The 25,345-nt window shown below is 38.9% G+C and overlaps 1 protein-coding gene across 3 annotated transcripts in view; it reads right to left on the bottom strand.

The window, feature by feature from the left end:
- LRRC28 (leucine rich repeat containing 28) overlaps nt 1–24,867 on the bottom strand; it is a 158,595-nt gene extending 133,728 nt beyond the window's left edge. For 2 of the 3 annotated variants that reach the window (XM_059371660.1, XM_059371662.1), the window contains exons 1-3: nt 24,735–24,842; nt 20,664–20,891; nt 6,122–6,162 (exon numbers count right to left, since the gene is read on the bottom strand). In XM_059371660.1, the coding sequence (XP_059227643.1) occupies nt 6,122–6,162; nt 20,664–20,831 (209 nt within the window). In that variant the 5' untranslated portion in view covers nt 20,832–20,891; nt 24,735–24,842. Of the gene's footprint in view, nt 1–6,121; nt 6,163–20,663; nt 20,892–24,734 lie in introns of all 3 variants that reach the window. The other variant, XM_059371661.1, reaches the window with a different exon arrangement.
- Nucleotides 24,868–25,345: the final 478 nt, after the last annotated feature.

Here is a 25,345-nt window from a genome sequence, read left to right as displayed (position 1 = left end):
TGTTTCTTTAAATAATCTAAATTAAAAGTTAAAATAATGACTTTGGCCAGTTATCAGTTTAGTCTGTCAGCTCCAAACTACCTTCTATGACTGGTCTAATGTTAGGTTGTCAAAAGGGCACTGGAGTGACTCTGCCAGATGACAGCAGCAGGAAGGCCCTCCCTTCTGGGGCCAGTCGCCCTTCAATTGTTTATTTAGCACAGGAGCCAAAGCCCAGAAGCGCTCACCTCAGCAGCCCTCTTGGAAAACCTCAAGCCACATTCTCACACTATGAGCTCCCACCCAGCTCTGCAGTAGTTCTTGGCTACACCATCAGGCCACCCTCTCCCCATCCAGCAAAGTACTGCTACAGACCAGCTTTGACCAGCCTCAGGCAACAGTCTTACCACCCTGTGGCCACTTCTGTGGTAGTCCTGCTCACACTTCAGGCAACTGCCTCCCCACTAGTCAGCCAGCTTCTACAAACCAGCTCCAGACTACCAAAGCCTTCCTGCAACAGTGAGCTGGTATCACGGAGCAGCTCTAGCCTAAAACATCTGGCAAGCTTCTCCACCAACAGCAGGCTGTATGCTCCTGTGGCAGCCAGACCTCCACTGAAGAGGTCTAAATAGCAGCGTAGGGGATGGAGCGCAACTAAGTCATCAGTCCTTTCACTGCCTACTTTCCCTCAGCCCAGAAGTAATATCTGCTCTTTGTACTTACTAATTCTGCATACCATAGGTCCTTTATCTTCTTTTAGTAGCTAATAACATTTTACTAGTCAACAATTCTTTATATTAATTTTCCCTGTTTAAACTACAGGTATGGTTTCTATCTCCTAACTGGACCCTGACTGACATACACATGATATGTACACATATATGTATATCAATAGATACTTACAAACACACACACAATAAGACATTCACTAGCACAAAGAATGAAGCATTTATGTAAGGTTCCTACATTACATGTGAAGTGGTGCATTATGAGAAGGTGGACTGTAACAGGTTAAAGAAGCACAATATAAACAAAACACTGAAAAAGAGAGTTAATAATTTTACTACCAATAACAGTAGTAAATGGGATCTACATGACACTAAAATAATTTTAAAGAAAGAAAGAGGGAAAAAGATAATAACAGCTGAGACAAACAGAACACAAGTTGTAAGATGGTTGACTTAAGCTCAATCATATCAGTAATCACATTAAATGTAACATGATCTAAACCCTCCAGTTAAACAGCCCAGATTGTCAGATCTGTCTAAAATCAAAGAACCAACTAATGTTGACTTCAATAAACCAACCTGAATTATAAAGACACAAAGTGGTTAAAAGAAAAGAATGTAAATTCCAATTCAGTACAGAAAAATAAACTCCTACCAGACTGATCCTCTGGCAGATAACAACTAAAATGCTAAAGAACACACACACACACACACACACACACAGAGGGCTCTAAGGCACTGTAGAGTAAACAAAACCAAGCCAATTCTGGCTAAGAGTCTAAACTTAGAACGAATGGCATTGGGTGAGTTTGAGATTTGCTTTGCTTTTTATTTAAAAAAAAATTTTTTTTAAGATTTTATTTATTTATTTGACACAGAGAGAGAGATCACAAGTAGGCAGAGAGGCAGGCAGAGAGAAAGGGGAAAGTAGGCCCCCTGCTGAGCAGAGAGCCAGATGCAGGGATCAATCCCAGGACCCTGAGACCATGACCTGAACCAAAAACAGAGGCTTAACCCACTGAGCTACTCAGGCACCCCTTGTTTGTTTGTTTGTTTTTCCTTTAAATAGCATTTAGTTTAAGGCAGGGTACAGACAGTTACCATGCAAAGCAGCTAAAATTCTGATAAAAAAAACTTTAGACTTACTAGCCTAAAGAATAGGAAGACAGAGTTCAGGGCAACCACAACCACTGGCAGGTAAAGGGAGAATACCAGACAAAAAGGGTCAGGGAAGGGGAACCCCAAATTCTATTTCTAAACTTTGCCTAAAACAATGGCAATCCCAGAACCATGCAAATATAGAAAAAACTCCAGCTAAAGGTAAAAGAACTGCACCAAGATTTCAGCTGCCCTCCAGAAAACAGTTTACTGCTTGAGTCAAACCAGTGAATTCCCTGCTAAAGCAAAAATATCAACACTCTTTGAATGAATATAACAGATTCTAGTCATCAAGACACAACATTCCCAATTGTCAGGATATAATCAATTCAACGTAGAAAAACACAAGAAATGTTATCCATTAACAACAACAACAATGATATCAAGCTCAAGATGACCAAGATGTTGGAATCAGCAGACAAGGAATTTTTATGTAGTTATTACAGCTATACATAGTGATCTAAAGTAATATATGCCTGCAATGTAAAGACGGGAAATTTCAGTAGAAAGGAAGGACAGATGAATGAACAAATGAAAGAAAGATCTAAAACTGAAAAAATTACTGGATAAAGCTGGATAACAGAATGAATATAACCAAAGGGAAGAGTTTATGAACTTGAAGAAAGATCAATATAAATTATCTAATCTAAAACACAGAGAGAAGGGGCACCTGGGTGGCTCAGTCAGTTAAGTCCCAGGGTCATGGGATCAAGCCCCATGTCCTGTAGGGAGACCACTTCTCCCAGCTCCCTGTCTCTCCCAGCTCCACCCTCTGCCCCCCACCCTTGCCCCACCTGTGCTCTTTCTCTCATGCTCTCTGTCTGAAATAAATAAAATCTTTAAAAAAAAAAAAAAGATAAAATGCAGAGAGAAAAAAGACTGAAGGAAACATGAACAGTGCCTTAGAGGAATACAGGACAACATCAACAGATGTAACGTGTGTAAATGGTGCCCAAGAAGGAGAAAGGGAATAGTGCATAAAAAATATTCAAAGAAATAATGGTTGAAATGTATCAAATTTGGGAAAAGACATAAATTCACAGATTCAAGAAGCTCAGCAAATTCCAACATAAATAAATACAGAATTATACCAAGGTACATCATAGTTACATTTCTGAAAACCAAAAAAGAAAATCAAAAGTAGCCAGAGAAAAATGATATATTAATACATGTGAAAAATGACTAAAATCCCACTAACTTATTATATATAATATGCATAACACAGAATTATATATTGTTTATTCATTTATATTATATAACATTTATATTACAAACAGATATTTATATATTGTGTTATTTCTTATGTAATACAATATGTGATACATAATTATGTATATATTATATAAAAATATTTCTAAAGGGCTCAAAGAAAAACACTATCAAATGTGAATGCAACTACCACTGTACACATAACACACTTTGGAGTATTACTTCGCAGTCTTCTACATGTTCATGATTGTTTCACTTTTTTGTCTGAAGGCCTCAAGAATTTTTTTCCTTCAAGTCTAAAAAAGGCTTTGAATAAATTCCACACCCATTACTAATAAAAATTCTTGAGAAAGTAGAAATTAATAGTCTGGTAGGTAGCCTCCAAGACAGTCCCCGTTGATCTCCACTACCTGGCATGTAGGCCCCTGTGTGGTAAGCCTCCCTTTAGTGTGAGCTGGACCTACTGACTTGTTTCTAATGAACAGAATACAGCAAAGGTGATGGGATGTCACTTCCATGATTAGATTAGAAAGAGACTGTGAATCCTGTCTTGCATATACTCTCTTGCTCTTTCTTTCCTTGCACTGATGGAAGCCAGCTGCCATGTTGGGAACGACACTACAGAGAGGCCAACTGGCAAGGAACTAAAGGGAATTAGTCCTCCGGCCAACAGCCAGCAAGGAATTGAGTCAACCTTTAGGCCAAAAACCTGAGATTAACTGAATCTTGCCAATAACCACATAAGTAAACATAGAAGAGGATACTTCTTTAGTTGAGCCTTCAGAGAAAACAGCAGCCCTGGGCAACAACTGTGATTGCAAGCCTTGAAAGAGACATTGAGGCCAAGACACCCAGCTAAGCCAAGCCCAGATTCTAGATCGTTAGAAAATATGAGATGATAAGTGTTCATTCTTTTAAGCACCCCTACACACAGTTTAAGCCACTACATTCTGGATAACTTGTTATGCAGCAACAGATTGTTAATACAAATGAATATTTATTTAACACAATAGATTACATATACGTTCATTGTAAAGCCAGTATCTTTCTTATGGGGTAACCCTGGAGGCATTCCCACTAAGGACGCATGTCAAGTACAATTTCACACTGTTCTGGAAGGACTAGCCAATGCCATCACACTAGAGAAAATAATTAAAGGCGTAAGGTTTAGAAAAAAAGAAACATTATATGTATTTTCAGACATGAGAGTATACCTGAAAAACCGTGAGGAATCATCCATAAAACTAACTCAAACAATAAGATTCCAGCGAGTAGCACAATATAGAGTTAACACGTGAAAAAGCGTGTTAACTCATATACACTCATATAAGCGCTCATATATTCAAAAAATAACCACTTAAAAGAGGTAACAAGTAAGAAAATTCATTTACAATAGCAAAAATTATATATTAAATGCTTAGGAATAAACTTCAGAAATGATCAAAACCTATATGAAGGAAACTGTAAAGAGCTTATAAAAACAAAAAGTAGACTTAAAATAATGTTAGAGGACATTTCTTCTTGAAAATATACACTGAAGTATTTAGAGGTAAAACAACATGATGCATGCAACACTCTTGAAAGCTTCAAAAAATATTTTGAAATTTAAAACTTGATAAAGCAAATAGGGTAGAAAAATCACCAAAGATATTTAAATCTAATCAAGAGGGGAAAATCAGACAAACCAGACGAACACTAATTTAAAGACATTGGGTATGTTTCTGGGGGGTAGGAGATTGGGATAATTTAAATATGCAGGATACATTAAATGATATTACTGAATTCATATTACCTTTTTTTTTGAGAAAGAGAAAGCATGAGCAGGAGGAGGGGCAGAGGGAGAGGGAGAGAGAGAATCTTAAGCAGGCTCCATGTCTGGTGTGGTACCCTACACGGTGCTTGATCTCACAACCTTGAGATCATGACCTGAACCAAATCAAGAATGGGAAGCTTAACTGACTGAGCCACCCAGGTGTCCCTGAATTAATATTACTTTTAATGTGTGATAATATTACAATTATGTGCCCTTATTCTTAGAAGATATATACTATATTTAGGGGTAAAGTATCATAATGTCTGAAATTTGTGTGTGTGTGTGTGTATATGCACATGGGAGGACTGGAAAGGGAAGAAGGAAGGGAGATGATAGGAGACAGAAAGAAAAAGCAAATATGGTAAAATGTCAACTGGTTAAATTTAGGAGGAGCATATATGGGTATTGATTGTACTATGTTCTCAACTTTTCTGTTAGTTTGAAACTTTTCAAAATAAAAGGGTGGTGAGGGGGGGAGTAGAAATGACAAACTCCCAGCTTAAAGAGGGGTGTAATGTTAGTTTTCCTTCCTTTACCTCTTGACAATCTGCCAAATAATAAAGAGAACAAGAAATAGCAATGAAAACTCCTCCTTCAACAAAATTAGGAGGGAGCTGGAAGGAAAGGGGAAGATTCTAAAAAAATCCTCCTTACAGGTAAATCAACAGATACTTAAAGTTGATGCACCAAAAAACAAAGGTGTAAACATATTACTTAGAAAACTGTAAAGAGCTTATAAAAACAAAAAGTAGACTTAAAATAATGTTAGAGGACATTTCTTCTTGAATTTTTTAGTTCAAAAGAACTAAAAAACAAATGAGGTACAGAGAACACAGGGAAGTAGGTTTTTACTCTATATTTTAAACCTTTTACACTGCTCATATCAAATAACAAATATATAGTAATAGTAACAGCAATAAACTTTCCCAATTATACTGACTGTCCACAAAGATTCTGTGACCAAGAGGCTGCACCCAGAAAAAAAAAAAAAAAAATCTTTCATAGTTGTAAAAAGTTTATCTTTACTACCTTAAGGTGAGATATTTAAAACACAACTTTAAATGGTAAAATACTTTAAAATATTATTGGGTTTAGCAGAACTATCTACATGAACACTATGACCATGATACCAAAAAATTAATAAATACATTAAAATGAGATATCCTATTATTTCAAATAACTTAAAATTATTTTCATTCTTCTTTTTAAAAAAAATTTGAATAAACAGACTCACAGTTCCACAAGGTTTGGAAGCTTCTGAGCAAGGTTTTCTGGCTGAAAATTAAAAACTCAGAATTAAATTTTATTTTTGAAAAATGTATAAACATTTCTAATGAGCTTAAACACAAAGTACTATCTTTTGGGGGGTGTAAATCTAGAGAAAATAATTCAAAAATAAAGCAGGTCTGGGTTTTATGCTCAAATAGGCCATAATACGATTTAAACCTATAAATTTGAACACTTAAAATCAGTGTCTCTCGGAGAAACTAGAAACCTTGTATTCCACCACAGTCACGGAAGAAATTAAACTGTTCATAACAAGACACACTCACGGGAAGAATGCCGGCTGACAAATGAGCCAGATACTGGGGTGACACAGCCATGGCACATCAAGGATCATTGGCAACTACCAGAATCTAGGAGAAAGGAAGGAACAGATTCTCTCCCTCAGAGCTCTGAGAGGGAACTGAGCCTGCCCACACCTCGACTTCAGAATTCCAGCTCCCAGAATTGTGAGAATAAATTTCTGTCGTTTTAAGCCACCTGGCCTATGTAGTTTGGTACAGCAGCCCTAGGAAACTAACATTTGCCCCCCTAAACTCCCAAATCATGTGCCTTGGAAAAAATCAGGGAAATCCCCAGGTGCCAGAAGCCAAAACCTAACTCAGCTCAGGGTGAACAGAGGAAGCTGGAGTCCAGGATCCAGGGGAGAGGCAGACCCTGCCACAGGTCCTAAGGGGTGTGGTGCGACTGGAACAGCAAACAGGTCATGGGAAGACAGATTGGGATGAACCTAGGTCCTTACACAGAGGACTGTAATGACCTTGGAAGGACTGGCCCTTGTAAAGATCAGAAACTCCCAACTCAACAGAAATTTAAGAAGGCTTCTCTCGGCTGGAGGCACCAAGTAAAAGGAAAAGCTTCCTGCAAGTAACTGAAAGCCACTCTGTCTGTCTGTCTGTCTCTCTCTCTCTCTCTCTCACACACACACAGAGTTCAAATTTGCACAAAGACAGAAGTTGTTGAGACTAAAGGAGCACTCTGTGTCGGAAGTAATATGTATCTCTATCTATATTTTATTCTACGCCCAAACATACTGCAGGGTAGGCTAGATATCAACAATAAAGAATCAGGAATACTTTTTAAGAAGTAATTAGGTATAGCTTGAGTCCTCAAAGACAAACATACATTTTCAGAGGTTGCTGCAGGGCAGGGAGGAAGTTCCGGTTAGCTTCCAGGCATAAGAAGCAACATACGAAAAGGTGGGAGAAGGAGGCATGTCTGGGAAACTGCAAATACAACCTCTTCTGCTTTCACTCCCTAACAGTACTCCTGAACAGATCTGATGTTTTCAAAAATCCTATTATAAAAACAACTGTGTTGGGGCACCTGGGTGATTCAACTGATTAAGCCTCCAACTCTTGATTTTCACTTAGGTAATGATCTCAGGGTTCTAAGATCGAGCCCCATGTAGGGTTCTGTGGGCATGGAGCCTACTAGGTTCTCTCTCTCCCTCTGCCCCTTCCCCTCTTAAAAAAATCATGTTGGGACGCCTGGGTGGCTCAGTTGGTTAAGCAGCTGCCTTCGGCTCAGGTCATGATCCCAGCGTCCTGGGATCGAGTCCCACATCGGGCTCCTTGCTCAGCAGGGAGCCTGCTTCTCCCTCTGCCTCCAGCCTACCACTCTGTCTGCCTGTGCTTGCGCTCTGTATCTCTCGTTCTCTCTCTCTCTCTAACAAATAAATAAAAATCTTTAAAAAAAAAAAAAAAAAGCTTAAAAAAAAATCATGTTAACTGAAAACCAAAAGTGAAAACTAGACAGATTTATATTTGTAACAAAGTAATTTTTCATATAGGAACTTAGTAACAATGATTATCACCAGGGAAAGGACTAGGGTTGTTATTCTCCATCTAGTTAGTATTACTTGAATTTTTAACAGTGAGCATTTTATGTCTCATATAATCGAAAAAGATTACATTAAGATATGTGGTATCCCGGGCGCCTGGTGGCTCAGTGGGTTAAAGCCTCTGCCTTCGGCTCAGGTCATGATCCCAGGGTCCTGAGATCAGGCCCCAGATCGGGGTCTCTGCTCAGCAGGGAGCCTGCTTCCTCCTCTCTCTCCCTGCCTGCCTCTCTGTCTACTTGTAATCTCTGCCTATCAAATAAATAATAATAATAATAATAACAACCACCATTTGAAGATATGTGGTACCCACAGCATAAACTGCAACATAATTGAGTAATCAATCATAATCGTCCAATTTGGGTTCTAAAGAGAAAAATATCATTAGTTAGGTACCATAGGGTACACAGGTCTATAATGGTTTTGCATGAAAACAGATCATTAGAGCTTAAATCTTATACTATGTGAAAACTTCTTTAAAAAATTCTGAACAGGGGCGCCTGGGTGGCTCAGTGGGTTAAGCTGCTGCCTTCAGCTCAGGTCATGATCTCAGGGTCCTGGGATCGAGTCCCGCATCGGGCTCTCTGCTCGGCAGGGAGCCTGCTTCCCTCTCTCTCTCTCTCTCTCTGCCTGCCTCTCCATCTACTTGTGATTTCTCTCTGTCAAATAAATAAATAAAATCTTTAAAAAAAAAATTCTGAACAAATAAAAATCCACTGGTTTATTTTCAACAAGGAAATGACATTACTAATTTCAGTTGGCATACTGATGTATTTAAATTGCAATGGCATCCAAAGCTGCTTATCTACACATACATCCTTGTCCGTCTATGATAGCTGAATATTGAATACGAATACTGTTACGAAGACAACGAATCATTTATTGAGTACTCATTTTTTGTAAAATCACTTGTATTTAGTTCTCAAATGCTGATTGTTGTTGTTCTTCTTTTTTTTACCATGTTTTAATAGCAATATATGCAATGGGATCCTTCAGGAAATGTCTTTCCTCAGATGTTACTCTTGGATCTATCCAAATCCTCAAAATGTTTCTTTTAGTATCGGTATCTCTTCTATTAAGGAGAATACACACTTCCATTTATGGGCATACATACAAAGCTTCCTAAGAAAACTAGGCAGCTAGGGATGGGGGAATGTTGAGGGGGTGGATTACAAAGGGGGGGATTAATAAGAGGCTTAATAACAGCTGTTTCTCTGAAAAGGAAAGACTTATTCAGAAAAAAAGCTTCATCTGTTTTATCTGCAACAATCAGTATCACACATCTGGCTGACTCAGGATCTGTGGTCATTCTTTCCAGATGCCAATTTGGTCTCATTAAACATTATTCTAATCTTCCCATGAGAACTTAGCTCTTTCGAGCTACACAGCTTCACACGCAATTAAGCACTGAATAATGTTTCTCCTGCTAATGGTGCATTACCCTATCTTTATTAACGAGTAGATACACTGTATTTTTAATTTAAAAATAAGCAAGCTGACCTTAAGAAAACTGCAGTTCATTAGAATACTGGGTGGAAAAAAAAAAAAAAAACCCTTATTAGTACCTGCCCAAAAAGCCTTGACAAATAAGCAGCCCTTTGCATGGGCTGTGGCTGACACCTACTGGTAAGGATCCCTGAATTACTTCCTACTAGTTAAAAATTGTTTTCTAAATTAAGCCAAAATTCTCTTCACTAAAACCCACATTACACTTAACTACATAATTTTTCTTTACAAGTAATGTAAAAGTAAACTTTAGCAAGCACAGTTAAACATAAAATTTACCTCTAATTTTGAATCAATGATGTTTTACTACAAGCTTTTAAGGAAAACTGCCCACCCCCTTAAATGGAAACGTTTTTCAGTTATGTAAATTGGAACCAATACTTCACATACGTTGCAAACACTGTGTTCAGTGATGTTCTCTGGTGGGCATCGTATACCAGTTACTTCTTTTTTTTTCTCTTTCTGGGCACCTGGTAGGACTGCATTTTTCTCTCCAAGCTGGGTACAGCTAAATGACTTACTTTGGTCAGTGAAATTATTTTGACGCGGTAGTCTTAAAGAACCTGAACTGTAAGAACTAAAATGCACTTAATTCATGAACTTTGAAAGGTGTCGTGACAAAAATTGCAAAGTGCAATGAGTGTATTGTGCTGGTCTGTGAAAGAAATTTTTTTTTTTCTTTCAGTACCAAAACTTAATTAACTTTTTTTAGTTAAAAAAAACAAAATTTTGAGGTGAAATACAAAAAATTACATAAAAGTTCGTAAGTTCATAGTGACCACATGACGGAAGCTTTGTCAGCCTTCCTCCCTGGCTGTGGACACCATAAACCAGAGTCCCCAAGCCATATGAGAGTCATGCAGTGTGAATAAAAGAAATAATTGTGCTGTTAAGAACCACTAGGATTCAGGGTTCAGCAAAACCTGCTCCATCCTCACCTCCAAAAACACATTTCAAAAAAGTCATGAATTAAATGAATTTTAGCCCTTACAGCACTTATAAAAAGTCAAATGAAGCTGGACCTCTACCTCACACTACATTCAAAAATTAAAAATGGATCAGTGACTTAAATATAACCCCCCAAATCATAAAACGCATAGAAAAAAATATAGGGGTAAATCTTCGTCATTGTGGATTTGGCAACAGATTCACAGATAGGACACTAAAGCATGAGGAACAGGGAAAAAATGGAAACAATGGAATAAAAACACTTTTGCACACTAAAGGATATGATAAGAAAGCGAATTACAAGAAAGTGAAGAAAACATTTAAAATGGGAGAAAATAGTTATGAATCATGTATCTGTTCAAGGTCTAGTATCCAAATATATAGAGAATCCTTACCAAAAAAACCACCAAACCACCCAATTTGGAAATGGGAAAAGGATTTGAATATTCTCTAAATATATACAAATGGCCAAACAAGCACAGAAAGAGATGCCCAATATTATTAGCATTAGGGAGATGCAAATCCAAACTGCATGCAGTATCACCTCACACCTACCCACTTCAACCCACTGTAATAATAGTATTTTAAAAACTGTAAAAGTGTTGGTGAAGCTACAGAGAACTTTGGAAGCCTTGTACCTTGCTGGTAAAGTGGTTCAGCAGTTTCTAAAAAAACGAGAATTACTGTATGATCCCACAATTCCACACCTAGGTATATACCCCACAGAATTAAAAACTGGTACTCAAACATGTAATTGTAATTGTAATTACATGTAAAATGTAACTGTAATCCATACTCATAGCTGTGTTGTTCACAGTAGCAAAACAGGCAGAAAGAGCCCAGACACCCATCAATGGATGAATGGGTAAATAAATTGCGGTATGCACATGAAATGGGTACTTATTGAGTCATAAAAAGTAATGAAGGACTGATATATACTACAATTTGGATTGACGCTGAGAACACTTTGCTAAGTGAAAAGAAGCCACACGCTGAATGTCACATATTGAATGGTCCCATTTATATGAACTATCCAGAAGAGATAAATCCATAACAACAGAACACGGACTGGTGGTTAGCAGGGCTGGGGTGCGGAAGGGAACAGGGAGAAATTGCTTAAGGAGTAAGGGGTTTAGTTTGAAACTAGACAGAGGCCGTAGATCAACACTGTGAATGTACCCCTGAACTGTGCTCTCTAAAATGGTTAATTTTACATTAAGTTCATTTCACATCAAAAAATATTATTATTTTTAAAGACTGTATTTATTTGAGAGAAAGAGTGGAAAGGGCAGAGGGAGAAAGAGAAGCAGATTCCGTGCTGAGCAGGGACCCAGATGTGGGGCTGTATCTCAGGATACAAGGACACAAAAATTCCATGACCTGAGCCATGAGTTAAGCCAGTTAAGTCAGTTAAGTCCTGTTAAGTCAGACACTTAACCAACTGAGCCATCCAGGAGCCCCTTTATTTATTTTTTTTAATTAAAAAAAAGTTAATGAAGTTTTGGTATTGAAGGAAAAAAGCACTTCATTTACAAACCATCACATTACTCAACAAGCATTCTAGTTGGATCCGTCATTTGATGTCACTGCGTCCAAGCAAGTACACCGGCATGAGTTAAGTACTAGATGCCTATATGGGAACAACTACGGTAGACCTCTTTCACTGCCAACAGCATAACCAGTTCCTCTTGTATACCTCTTCCTTTTAATATTTATCATAGAGCAGAATTTCTCCACAGAGGAGTCAGACACTAACTAGCAAGCCAGTGGGAAGAGAGATAACCAGCATACCCTTTCCTCTTCCACAGTCGTTATAAAGGCTTTCTGGGGCCCTGTCACCATTTGCTGCCTAAGGTCCTTTACTATTTACCCAGTTGTCTCTTGATTCACTTCCTGTTAATTACTCATTTTCTTCTTTTTTAATTTCTCTCCAAATAAACTTTAAGTGGCCCAAAAAGGCCCCAGTCTTGTCTTAAATGCCTGTCCTATTTCCTTGGTATTTCCTGGAGACAGAAGAACACAGTAGATTCTCAATACTTGCATCTGCCAGCATCACATCTCTGGTGGTCAATTTCTTCTTAAATGAGCAGCATGAAGGAATGGTATTACCTATGGTTTTCATTCGAATTATCCTATGAAGCATTATATACTTTTTGGGGGTGAGAAGGGGGTGTAGGGGGAAGATGGGGTGCTAGAGAGAGGGAGAAGGGGTTGAGAAGAAAGGTGCTAGAGAGCATTAACAGCTCACCAACCCCTCTTGCTAAGAGAAGAGCACTCCTAGCAAAGGCTGTGCAATCACTCACAGGTCAAGCACCACTCCAAGTTTATATATGCTTTGTAAACTACCCCTGACATCTTGTTTCCCAGCAAAAAATTCAAGTTTGACTATGCTGTGCAAACAATGGGTAATGTATTCATAGGCAATACAAAAAAGATAATCCAAAACATATGTCAGAGTTTTATGGGAAAATACTAGTTATTTGGAAATGTGAGCGTAATATCTTTAGTTATTTGTTTTAATGCATCCAAAAGGAAAGCTATGAAAAATCTGCAGCAAATATCCAAATTTCTCTTTGTTTTGTTCACTAAAATAAAAATTCCACTGGAAATTCACAGAGTGCTTGATATAAAGCACTACAAACATTAACAAAGCCACTTCAAAAGGGAGAGAAAGGGAAAAAATTAGGTATAGAGAATTTTTCAAATAGTGGACAAATTACGTTGCTTCTGAAGTTGTCTTTGAGGTGCCTTTAAAAAGAATGCTGAGATAATTTTTCTTCCCTGCTTTGCACTACAAATATGTAGCACTAACTATAGCGGCAATTGGACTTCCATGACAAAAATGATAAAAATGACATTACTGATTTTTTTTCAAGTTTTTATTTAAATTCCATCTAGTTAACATACACTGTAATATTAGTTTCAGATGCAGAATTGCAGTGAATATGGGGGTCTTGGACCCCAGCAGTGGTTGAATCTGGAAGGGACCAACAAGTTACAGAAAAACAAGGAGCCCCTTATGTTAGAACTCCAAGTGAACCAAACAAACAAAAAGAAAACTTAATCCTCTCTCCCAAATTTTTCTGCCACACTTGTTGGCCAGATGCTCCTACCATTTCCTTACTGCTTTCCCTTTAAGATGTTCTGATGTTCATTTAATCCAGATCTTACTATTACCAAATTCCAAGGGGGTGGAGGGCACAGCTGTGTAACTTTCCCAGACATGGACCCCTTTCACCCTCAACCCAGCCACCAGCGGCAGGAGCCACCCATGTCAGCACAACAGAAGGGCAGGCAGGCGTCACCATCACTGTAAATCAAAGTATCTACACTCGCTGATTAATGCAACTTGAGAGCTGCCTAAGATCTTACTGGTACTATATATATGCTGACAATCTCATTCTTATGGTTTGTAAGATTTTATTTATTTCTTTATTTATTTGAGGGTGGGGCATAAGCAGGGAGGAGGGGCAGAGGGAGAGGGAATGCAGACTCACTGCTGAGCAGGGTAAGCTCAGTTCTAGGACCCTGGAATCATGACCTGAGCTGAAGGCAGATGCTTGACTGAGCTGCCCAGGCCCTCAGTAATCTCATAATAATTTATTTTTAATTGTAAAAGTAAGTACTTAGTGAAAAAAATATAAACCAAACTTAAGAGCGCCTTCCCTTTTTACTTCTACAGACTTAAGTAAGGCTTTTTCTTCCAGCCCCCACTCTCTTGCCTGCCCCCCATCCATACCTTTATAATCACTATAAGACTGACCTAAGCCCTTTTTAATACCTTAGCTTATTGCCTATGAAGTAGGGATAATAATAGTGCCTACTTCACAAAAATTGTCTTGAGGATTAATTAATTTAATAATGTAAATTACTAAAAAGAGAGTGCCTGGAACCTACTAAAGACTCAAATGATACTATCATTTTATCAGATTTTAACCAATCCCATAATGATGAATATTGAGGTTTTCACAATTTTTCATTCTATCCAATGCTGTGATGAACATCCTGGTTCACTTGACATTTGTTCCATTGGGTAAATTCTTACAAGTGAAAAATGCTGATTCAAACACATATTTATGCAAAATGTTGTCAGATGTGGTCAAACCACCCACCAAAAATATTCAGCCACCTCCACTCCATCTGATAGTGTGTGAGAGGATCTTCTTAGTCTCCCACATCAAGTAGCTTCAACACTAGATACTAGTTTTTGCCAATCTAATAGGAAAGGATGATCAATGTTTTATCTTCTATTGGAGGTTAAAACATCTTTTTCTGTTCTATTTTTATTCTTCTATAATTTGTCCATTTATATTTTATAGGGAAGGTCAAGAATGCCTTCTCCTGGGTCACAAGGAAACAGTTCTGTGCCTTATGCCCCAACCCAATTCAGAAATATGAACAGACCTCTTCTTCCCTTCAATCCTAGGATATCACTTTTAAGTTAAATTCTGTATTGTTGCATAGATTAACTGATTAATCAAGATCCATCTGCTCTTATCGCTCAGACATAAGCCAAATTCCTTTCATTAAAATTTAGATGTCTCTTTCTTGTCCGTTCATATTTATAAGCAAAACTAGCAACGGGTGAGAGTTCCATTAGTATCTGGGTAGGTCACCCTTTCATGGCCCCAGAAAAACCTGCCTACCGTCCTCATTAAGAGAAGCTGGCAGATCCATTAAGTGCTTTTGTTTCCACACTGAGATTTCTTTTTTTCCCCTTCAAGTCTCCTGTGGCCTTTTATTTTATAAACGAAAAAAAATGAAGTCCAAGGAGGTTAAGCACATGGAACCCCGGGGGTCTGTTACCTCCTAATACTGGGTTTGGCTACCAAACACTGAAACAACCCCTTTGAAGACTGTAGTCCTCAAATGCTCCCACTGCTAATTCCCTCCCTTCATGAACTTCCAGGTTAGGAGGCAGAACTGGTGATTGCTGCTTCCAAACTATTCTCCAACAATTAGAAAGACTCCAGCTTCTTCCAGTGGGGGAAATGAGGGGGGACAGAGGTAGCCTTCACCTCAGCCTCCTTCATCCTGCACACTCATATCCAGACCTTACCTGAAACTTCTCCACCATTTAAGTCTCTCTCCACAACCACCTGTCCCATTCCCCTAGATGGCTTACCCAGTCATACCCAATATGATTCTTCAACGTCAGTGGGTCTACTGGCCCCTCTCCATTCTCCCTGTTTATTCACTCCTCCTTTCCTTCTTTGCCTCCAATCCAGCTCACATTCCCTACCCCGGCCTCCATGTCCCCAGATGTTAATGCAAAATTCCCGAACCTCCTTAGTCCCTCTGCACTTGCACTGTATCCACCTGGAAAAAAACCTAAGCCTGCAGGCAGGCAACAGTCCACCTTCTTCCTACCGCTGACAGTTGGGTACTGCAGGAGAAAATCCCCTAAAGAAGCAGATGGTTCCACCATAAGTCTAGCAACAGACAGCTTGCTGACTAATGCCAACAATCCTACTATCTTTCTCTAGTCAAACCTCCATGTGACTCTTCCCAACAATCATTTCAAACCTGCATTCTCTACAAATCTTCAGTCCCCAAGCAGATGGCCTTGCCGGGCACAATGTAGAATTCTCATGTCAGCTGTGCTCAGTTAGTGGCTTTCTATTCCACTCTGTGGCTTCCTAGACCACCCAGATAGCTCCTTGGAAGGGAAGGAGGTATGGTTTGAGCAAGACTCCTGCCTATCCCGTCTCCTAAAGAAGAATAATTTCAGTTTCATCTATTATTTAGTGAACTTTCTGAATAAATGGTTCTGCTAAAAGGAGTGAGAAAACATTCACTAGATCTACACATCCCACCTACGTCGGAGTTGGTGTAGAGAGTACCAATATACAAAGCTAAGAGAAGGAGAGCTGCTCTGGCTGAAGTGAGGACACATCGCTGCTCCATCCCCCATAACCCCCCACCTCAGCCATCTCTAGAAACCCTCAGTTCCTCAGTTCTCAGGCACTGAAGAACAAAAACCAAACAAACAAAAAAGCCCACTGCTCTCGGCAAAACAGGCACCTAGGCTTGTCCTCTGAACCTTCTGCCATTGACTTCTAGTTCATACTTTCCCTTCAGCTTGGGATGTGAACAAATGAAAATTCCATGAGAATTCTATAAGAATTTGTTCCAAATAAGAGCCTTGAAGAGGACTGGGTACAGAGCAAATACTCACTAAATACATGTTGAATGAATATTTTTCCTCCTAAATTCCTGCCAGAGTCATTCTTCAGTGTCAGTGTAAACAGCATCTTCTTCAAAAAATCTCCCATAATCCTGCTACACAGAATTAGATTATAGGTTCTACAAATGCTGGGCAGTACACCAGGCACAGGGATGCAGAATTTAAGACAGAGTCCTTGACCTTGAAGGCTCTCAGTCTGGAACACTTATACCTATATTAATAATCCTTACCTTAATCTACTTCATATTCATTTATCTATTCATTCAAGAACTGTGTGACTACCTATCACATGACAAACACAGAACCTATACTTCCTATTGTAAATATCTTCTAACTTCCACAAATGTGAGACTTCACAACTCTTAAAATAAATGTTAGAAACCAAAATCATGTTTCCTAACTACTACTTATTCACCTATTAATTACATAACTGAATTCTTCTATAAATTGACTCATGTCAAAAAAATGTTTTAAGCGGCACCTGGGTGGTTCAGTTGGTTAAATATGGATTTTTTCAAAACGGTATTATTACAACTATATTTTCCTTCCTTATGTATTGCTTTTTAAAAATAGATTATTTATTTATTTGTTTACCTGAGAAAGAAAGAGTGTGTGCATGAGAGTGCACGGGGGTAGCAGGGAGGAGCAGAGGGAGGGAATCGTAAGCAGACTCCCTGCTGAGCATGGAGCCCACATGGGGCTTGATCTCATGATGCTGAGATCATGACCTGAGTTGAATTCAAGAGTCAGATGCTCAACTGACTGAGCCACCCAGGTGCCCCCTTAATAACATTTTCTTTTCTCTAGTTTACTGTATTGTAAGAACATAGTATGTAATACATGTAACAAGCAAACCATGTATTAATCAACTGTTTATGTTATCAGCAAGGCTCCTGGCCAACAGTAGGCTATTAGAAGATAAGTTCTGGGGTAGTCAAAAGGTAAACGTCGATATTTGACTGAGCATGGGGTCAGCACCCCTAACCCTGGCATTGTTCAAGGGTCAACTATACTGATAAAAAGTACTTTAAAATGGGGTGCCTGGGTGGCACAGTTCATTAAGCATTTGACTCTTGGTTCCAGCTCAACCTTGGTCTTGGGGTCATGAGATCAAGCCTGGCATCAGGCTCGGGGTCAGTCTGCTTTAGATCTTCTTTTCCTCACTCTCTACCCTTCCTATTTGTGATCACTCTAAAACAAATAAATTATTTTTTTTAAAGTACTTTAAAATGTAAAATGTGCCTACCATTGACTCATTAATCCCACTTTTAAGACTTGACCGTACACACAAACACACATGCACAAATGAGGATGTATATGTATCTCCTGGCCAAGAGGTTAGTGGAATGAGAATACCATGAAGTAAAGAGAAACCCACAACGAAATATATACAGTGTGATTCTATTTTGTTGTTTAAAAAGGGGATAAAGTATATAATTACATAAATACAAGTAAAGCTGTAGAAGGACACAACCGAACTATTAACATTGGTTACTCTACAGTATATAACTGGCTGAAGAGACGACTACCTTCCATATGTTCCTCTACGTTCACTGATATTAGGGCATGTATCATTTTTGTAATTAAAATATGAGTTTAGTCTTTCAAATGCATAAAAAAAGCTTTTGCTGTGATTTAGTTTTAATGCAGCATTCCCCAAATTCTGAATATTTAATATACACTCATCCTGCAAAATATAAACCACTGCCCTATATCAAGCACCTTGACGGGGAAGAGGAAGAAGGGCAGAGGTGTGCATCATCAACTTCTCTTTTCACAGCAAGGCTTCATAGAGTGAGAGATGGGGAGACAAGGGAGGGGGAATATTAAAGAGAAAGGATGTAAACACAATAAAACAGTGTTAATAAATAAATAATAAAACAGTGTGAAAATGGAGATTACTGGCAGATTCCCAAGCTTCCTACAAAAAAAAAAAAAAGTCAATGAACCCATAATGGTATTAAAGATACCATCTGTTTCCAATGACATGTTTTGTTTTGTTTTTCCTTTGGACAGTATTATAGTTGTAAGTCATATTCCACATACCAAATCTAACACAGGAAATATACCGATCAGCAAAACCAGCAAACATCCTCAAAGCCTGAAGTAGAGTTTAGAGCACTCTAGGATAAGTATTACTTCATCTGCTTTCAAAAACCTGCATGTTAAGCCAGTCCTAGACTACACTGGTTTTCAGTACCATCTGGGAATGGAATGTCCACTACAATTCCTACCACCCTGATCTCTGTATAGCACTCTACAATTTAAAAGCTCTTTGATGCACATGAATCAGATGTTCCAGCTCATTAAAAGGCATTCAAATAAAACACATACGCCTATCATTGTAAACATATGCAACAATTTAATCTTTGGTGAACAAAAGAGCAGTAAAGTATGAACTTGAAAAGTATGCTTATAAGCCATTACGAATATTGGTTCCAACTGTACAGCAGATACCTAAATATTTTCATAAATTGAAAACTGCAGCTGAGGAACTGCCACAAAACCAAAAGCGCACTGTAACTTTTAGAAATGAAGGTCAATTTCTTAGAACGTACTCTACTCCAGTGGACTTTGACTAATAGTTGAGAAGTAATCCTCTCCTCTCACAGCTTTTCCTTTGTACATCAATAACAAACATGGGGAAATCTGGGCTATAATCCTTGACAAACTATTTCTACAACACTTCTTACTCAAAGTGGGGTAAAAACACTTGGTAAATATGGTTTCACCTCACGCAATGATGATTTCACAAAAAGGATTACTATAATTATGCTATTTAAGTTTGATCACTAAGATAATTAAAATTTTAAAACTGAAAAATTTACTTTAAAAAAACCTAAGTAGGCACTCAAAATAACATATAAGTCAAAATGCCAAACACTAAAAATGAAAGACGTTTTTCCATTTACTGTCAGATACAGCAAGATAAATAAATTTTACATTCTCTACTCATTGGAGGTATTTTAGACAGATTAAATAAAACTTTTCCACAAAAACACTCCATCTAAATGAAGCCAGTAAGGCATACTTTCAAATAGACAGAATGGTCCAATAAAGAAAAGGAGATGAAAAATAGGTCCGCTCACAAAGAAATAAGACATCATAAAATGAGTAAGAATAAGAAATCAAGTGTAAGACTCAAACAAGGTTAAGTGATAACCAGAAAAGGTCACATAAAGCACATACATTTAAAACAGAGACTAAATTTTACAATAAGAGTAGGAATAAGAAGCCAGAGTAATACATTCTCTTAAGAAAATTTCTAAACAGTTTTTTAAATCTGACATGTAATAAAACTTAATATGTAATGAAATATATAATAAAGCCCTATATGTAATAAAAAAATAAGATTATAATGATAACCATCTGCTTATTCTTACAACACAAAGAATGAATCAAATGTTGTCTCTACAGCAAAAATTTTTTCAACAAACTGGATAATAGTCCAATTCAACATCATTTGATTTTCACGATGCAATAGTAAAGATTTTTTTGGTTTGGGAGGATAATTTTGTTATGTGCTTCCCCCCGAAAGAAAGGCTATATCAATAGCTTTCCAAATGCATGTTTTAATATTTTAATCTTCAAATCATCTCTTTGTAAATGCAACTCAAGGTCATTCATCTTTGTTGGCCTTTCTCTTCTTTACTTTTTAACTGGTCCAATGGATATGATAACATCCAAAAATCATCTAGGAAACTTATCACACAAAGAAACAGAGACAGATGCACAGGCTAAGTGTAGTGGGGTTTTTGGAATGGAGACTAAATCTATAAGTGATATATTTAGTGAATATATTGCTTTCCCTTACAACTCTTCCTGCAACCCCATACTGCAGGGACTCGGATAATGAATCCTCAGCTAATGGGAACCCCTGTATATGCATTTTTAGTGCCTGTTTATATAACAAGAGGGGATGTACAACTTGGTCTGAATATCTAGGATAAGTAAGCTATATCTTGGTCAGGCCCACATTATAAATGTTTTAAATGCAATATAATACTGTACCAAGGTTGTAAGGGAGTTCCTTTTCATATAGAGCCTCTCCAAGTACTGTAGTCCCTCATCTTTCAGTAACTCCAATGGAAAATGGTGCAGATTCCTATAATTTAAGAACAAATTCTTGTGCTTTTCCAGCCTTGCCACAGAGATCGTCTTACAGAGTTCAGATGCCATGACTGAACATATCCCATCAGGCACGCTACAGCACTACATCTTGTCAAAATTGGTCCATTTCTAAAGAGAACAAAAAAAAAATTGAATAATTATGATACTGGTTATAAGCATTGCCAAATAAGCCAGTTAGAGCACAGAGCTATTTGCAGATGCTAAAAAGAGAATTAGACATTCAATCCCTGTATTTTTCTTTCCTAACGACTAAATGTGTCACACATATTTAGATTAAAATGAGTAACTATTCATTAAACATGCCTTCACTATTTAAGCTAACTTAGCATTTAGCAGCCACGGTCCTAATGGAAAAAAAATAGTTCTTGAACTTGAGACAGGAATGCCTAACAGAACGGAGACCAGTTTTATAACCTGCAACTAAAGAAAGTTGAAAAATCAGATATGGCAAAGCCATTTCCTTCTTGAACTCCCTCATTTTATGTTTAGCTTAAGGTATTTCAAAAATATTTATAAACATATATAAAAATAGATCACTGATACCTTCACTTTCTTCATTTCTATAGAATATTGTCCTATATTCTTATTTTCTCTTTCTTTTATCTTTTTCTTTCTTTCTTTTTAGCTTTGTAGAGTATCAGAAGTAGTAAGGAAGCATGTCCAGGAACATACGGTTTTATTATTTCAATGTAAGAAGAAATAATGACCAGGAAATAAGAACCTTGTATTATTTTATTACAATCTTTCCGGGCCTCAGTTGCCTGACATTAAAAAAAAGAAAAGAAAAAAAAATGGAGACAGCAATTTATTGGTAAATGCCAGAACCCAGAACAGATTAAATTCCCTTCCAGGGGTGCCTGGGTGGCTCAGTGGGTTAAAGCCTCTCTACCTTCGGCTCAGGTCATGAGCCCAGGGTCCTGGGATCAAGCCCCGCATTGGGCTCTCTGCTTGGCAGGGAGCCTGCTTCCCCTTCTCTCTCTGCCTGCCTTCTCTGCCTACTTGTGATCTCTGTCAAATAAATAAATAAAATCTTTAAATAAATAAATAAATTCCCTTCCAGCTCTGAAAGTAACAGAGTAGGAAGAAAAATAACATTTGCCATCTTATCAACTAGGCACAGAGCAGAAACAAACTTCATTCACATAAGAAACATACTCAGAGCTTCAATAATTTCTCCAAGGTCAAACAGCTCATAAGGGATAAAAGCAAGGACTTTTTTCCCCACTTGGGGTAGCGAAGAGGCTTGTCCAGTGGATTTTAAAGCCTGGGTTCTTTATATACACAGACACTCACAGGACTCCATAGGATATTAAGGAAATGTGAAAACACTAAAATGTTGAGATTTGTTCAAAGATTATACTCTCCTCTTCCTGGCCATCGTTTCTCAAACTCAAGAGAAAGTATCTTTCAAAGGATTTTTTTTTTTTTAAAGAAAAACTACTTTCACTGGGAATTAACATCAAGTTAGTGCAAAATGTAGTAACAAGCTTTCAATAAGCAGTTTTGATAACTTTTTTGGTTATTTTCTATTATTTCCAAACTCAAAATCCTAGCTAATAAGAAAGCACTTGTCATTATATCTAAAAGAGCAGACAACACAGAAGTCGATAATAACCCCAAAGCAATATGAGAATGTAAAACTTTCTCCTACTGATTCCACTTACACACCTATCTATTTTTATGAGACATATGTGACTTTGAACAACATACTCATCTTTCTACATTTTAATTCTCCCACCTGTAAAGCAAGGGGGAACTAAGGTAGAAACAACTTCAATGCTTCTGTGTGGAAAGGGAATTTTCCTGGGTTACAATTCACTTAAGTAGTAAACCTGAAGCAGGTTAGAAGTCTCACAAGTGCCTCAAACTAAATATATTTTGATTCCCATGACCAGTCCAAATTCTCCCCAGTGTTTCTCATCTCAATTAATGGCACACACCTCTATCCACCCAGCTGTGTAAACAGGAGGGCTGGAAGTCAGGAATGATTCCATCCTGTCATTCACCTGCCGCCTCCAACGGATCTTAAAGCTGGTGGTTTCTACCTCCAAAACACAACTCAAACCCAATCACATCTCTCCACCAGCCAAAAGCAAAAGCCACTGTTATCTCCCGGCTGGCCATCTGCACTTAGCCATCTGCACTTAGCAGGGAGCCTTTAAAACGTAAATCCCATACCTTTCCCGGATAAACTCACTCCCCAGTGCACACATATCAACTAAATACCACCTGCAAAAGCTTTTTTAGAAAATCATACTCTTATCAGGCACTGAGAGCTCCTCACAATCTGGTCCCACGTGCCTCTCCAGCCTTATCAGGCAGCACCCTCCCTGGCTTCCCACCAAGCTCCTGGGCTTTTCTAGTCCTTTTTTTCCCAGTCTCGAAATTTCAAGAGCCAAACTCTGCATACCATTTGCTTTTCTCCTTTTAGCCTGGAAAACACTACCCCATCAACTCTGAGTTTCAAAGTAAAAATCACTTCCCTATCCAAAACTATTCTGTTATTCTTTCAGAGAAACCCATTTCTTTTATATGTAGGACTCCTTGCAATCTGTAATTGAAATATTTATTGATGTACCTGTCTATTGTCGAAATACCCAAGAGACTGTAAGCTCCTGAGGGCAGAGATCTTTGCTTTCTACACTCTAGTATACCTGCCTATGCACAGTATCTAACGCAAAGCAGACCCTCAAACAGCTGATGGGTGGACGGAAGCAGGACATGTAACACTGCAAGGTAGATATTTTTCACTCTATAATCTATGGTCATCTTACAGATACTACATCTTGAGTGTCAGCTATGTGCCATAAAGATCCTAATCTGTACAACTCTGCATTGTGCTGACATTTTTACCCTCTTTTATAGATATGGAAGCAGTTTCTCAGAGTACCTTGCCAGAATTCTAACCCAGGTGGACCGACTCCAAAGCCCATGCCCGCCTCACAAGATAGCCTTTCAGACATTTCAGTGGGGGCTGTGTTTCTCCTCTACCATCATTTTCTTAAGTAGTAGGCAAAGCTTATACAAAGGTAAGACTACAAAGCGAAACCATATCCAAAATCCACACTCCCTGATGGGAGATCCAGAGAGAGAATTTGGTATAACCTAATTGTTTTCCTTCTGAATCCTTAGGGCTGGGAATGAGCTGCCTTTAAAACATCATTACACCCTATTAAAATGCACGGCTACCAAGGCAGTTTGGAAGATAAAGTCTCCGCAAATGAAATCTGAAAGCTGCTTATTATAAATAATGCTAATGGTTTCCCAAAAACGCATTCATTTGGCAATATACAGCCTGTAAGAGGATGGGTAATTTTCTTACATAAATTCCCTTCACTACCTCTTATCTACGATTAAAGACAAATAGTATACTTAACTGTATTAACTGAACAGAGTCAACCGCACCTCCACAAGTTTTCCGACATGTAAACACCAATCCACTTTATTCTTGTTTAAAACAAACACACCCTCCCACCTTAAGAAAATTCCACACATTTTAAGCAGGCGTGTGTAAAAGGAAAGAAGACCCTCCAACCGACTTCCGTATTTCATTCAGTAGAATACCCACTCCGATTTCCTAAATTGGAGATTAGAGAATTAAAAACTGTACATTAAAAGCATTTGTAAAAGGTTGTTTTCTCAGTAAGTCTGAAGCAAAACACCTGCCGCTTTGCCCGTGTTAACCAAACACTAACTAAGGTCATTACGGTTTGGAAGCGGCGAACCCAGGGGCAGGGATTTCGCAGACCCGGCATCGGGATTCTCTGGCCACTGAGGGCGGGGAGGGCCCGGCAGCTATGGCGACCCGAGGCCGGGACGGGCCCGCTCCGGCCAGGGACCCCTCGCCGCTGCCCGGACGCTTCTACCGAACCCGGCGCGCTAGCCGGGGGCCGGGCCAGGGGGTGCCCTTAGCCACGCGCGCCATCCGACGCGACAGGCGGCCGCACTCACCTCGGCGCCGGCGGAGCCAGCGCTCCCGGCGCAGGCGGCGCTGAACTGCGAGCCGAGGGTCTGCGGGAGGGGCGGGGTGCCGGGGGGCGGGGCGAGGTGCAGAAGGCGAGGGGCGGGGCGGGACGGGCCCTACCGCGCACCACCGAGAGTGGGGGAAGAGGGAGCTGTGGAGAGAAAGAGAGAACATCGCGATAATTCGTCCCTGTTCTCGCGGTTTCAAAACTGCACGGACGAGAAGTTCGTTTTCCAAGCGATGTGCCTATTGGCCAAGAGCGCGGCTTCCTCCAGACTGGCCCCGCCCGCCGCTCAACATTGGCTTCCGGCTCCGGCTGGAGTTTTGCAGGCATGTTTGCAGTCTTTTGCTTTGCTTTTTGAGAGGGCGATCTAGCGCGCTCGAACCTCAGGAATTGCGTGTAACTGAGGTGTTCTTTGATACGTACATTCGTTCAAGCGCTCCGGCTCTCGTTCATTGTATACATTGGGGAGTTCCCACGACAATAACAACACCCGAGCGCTTACTGTGTACCAGGCAGCGTTCTAAGAGCTATGCATAATCTCATTAAACCCTCACAGCAATCTCAAGACACAGGTAGTTTGATGACACTCGCTTA

This window comes from Mustela nigripes, chromosome 13 (assembly GCF_022355385.1).
Source record: "Mustela nigripes isolate SB6536 chromosome 13, MUSNIG.SB6536, whole genome shotgun sequence".
NCBI classification, from domain to species: Eukaryota; Metazoa; Chordata; class Mammalia; order Carnivora; family Mustelidae; genus Mustela; species Mustela nigripes.
The sequence above is the reverse complement of the archived record's forward strand: the minus strand, read 5'-3'. Positions and strand labels throughout refer to the sequence as shown.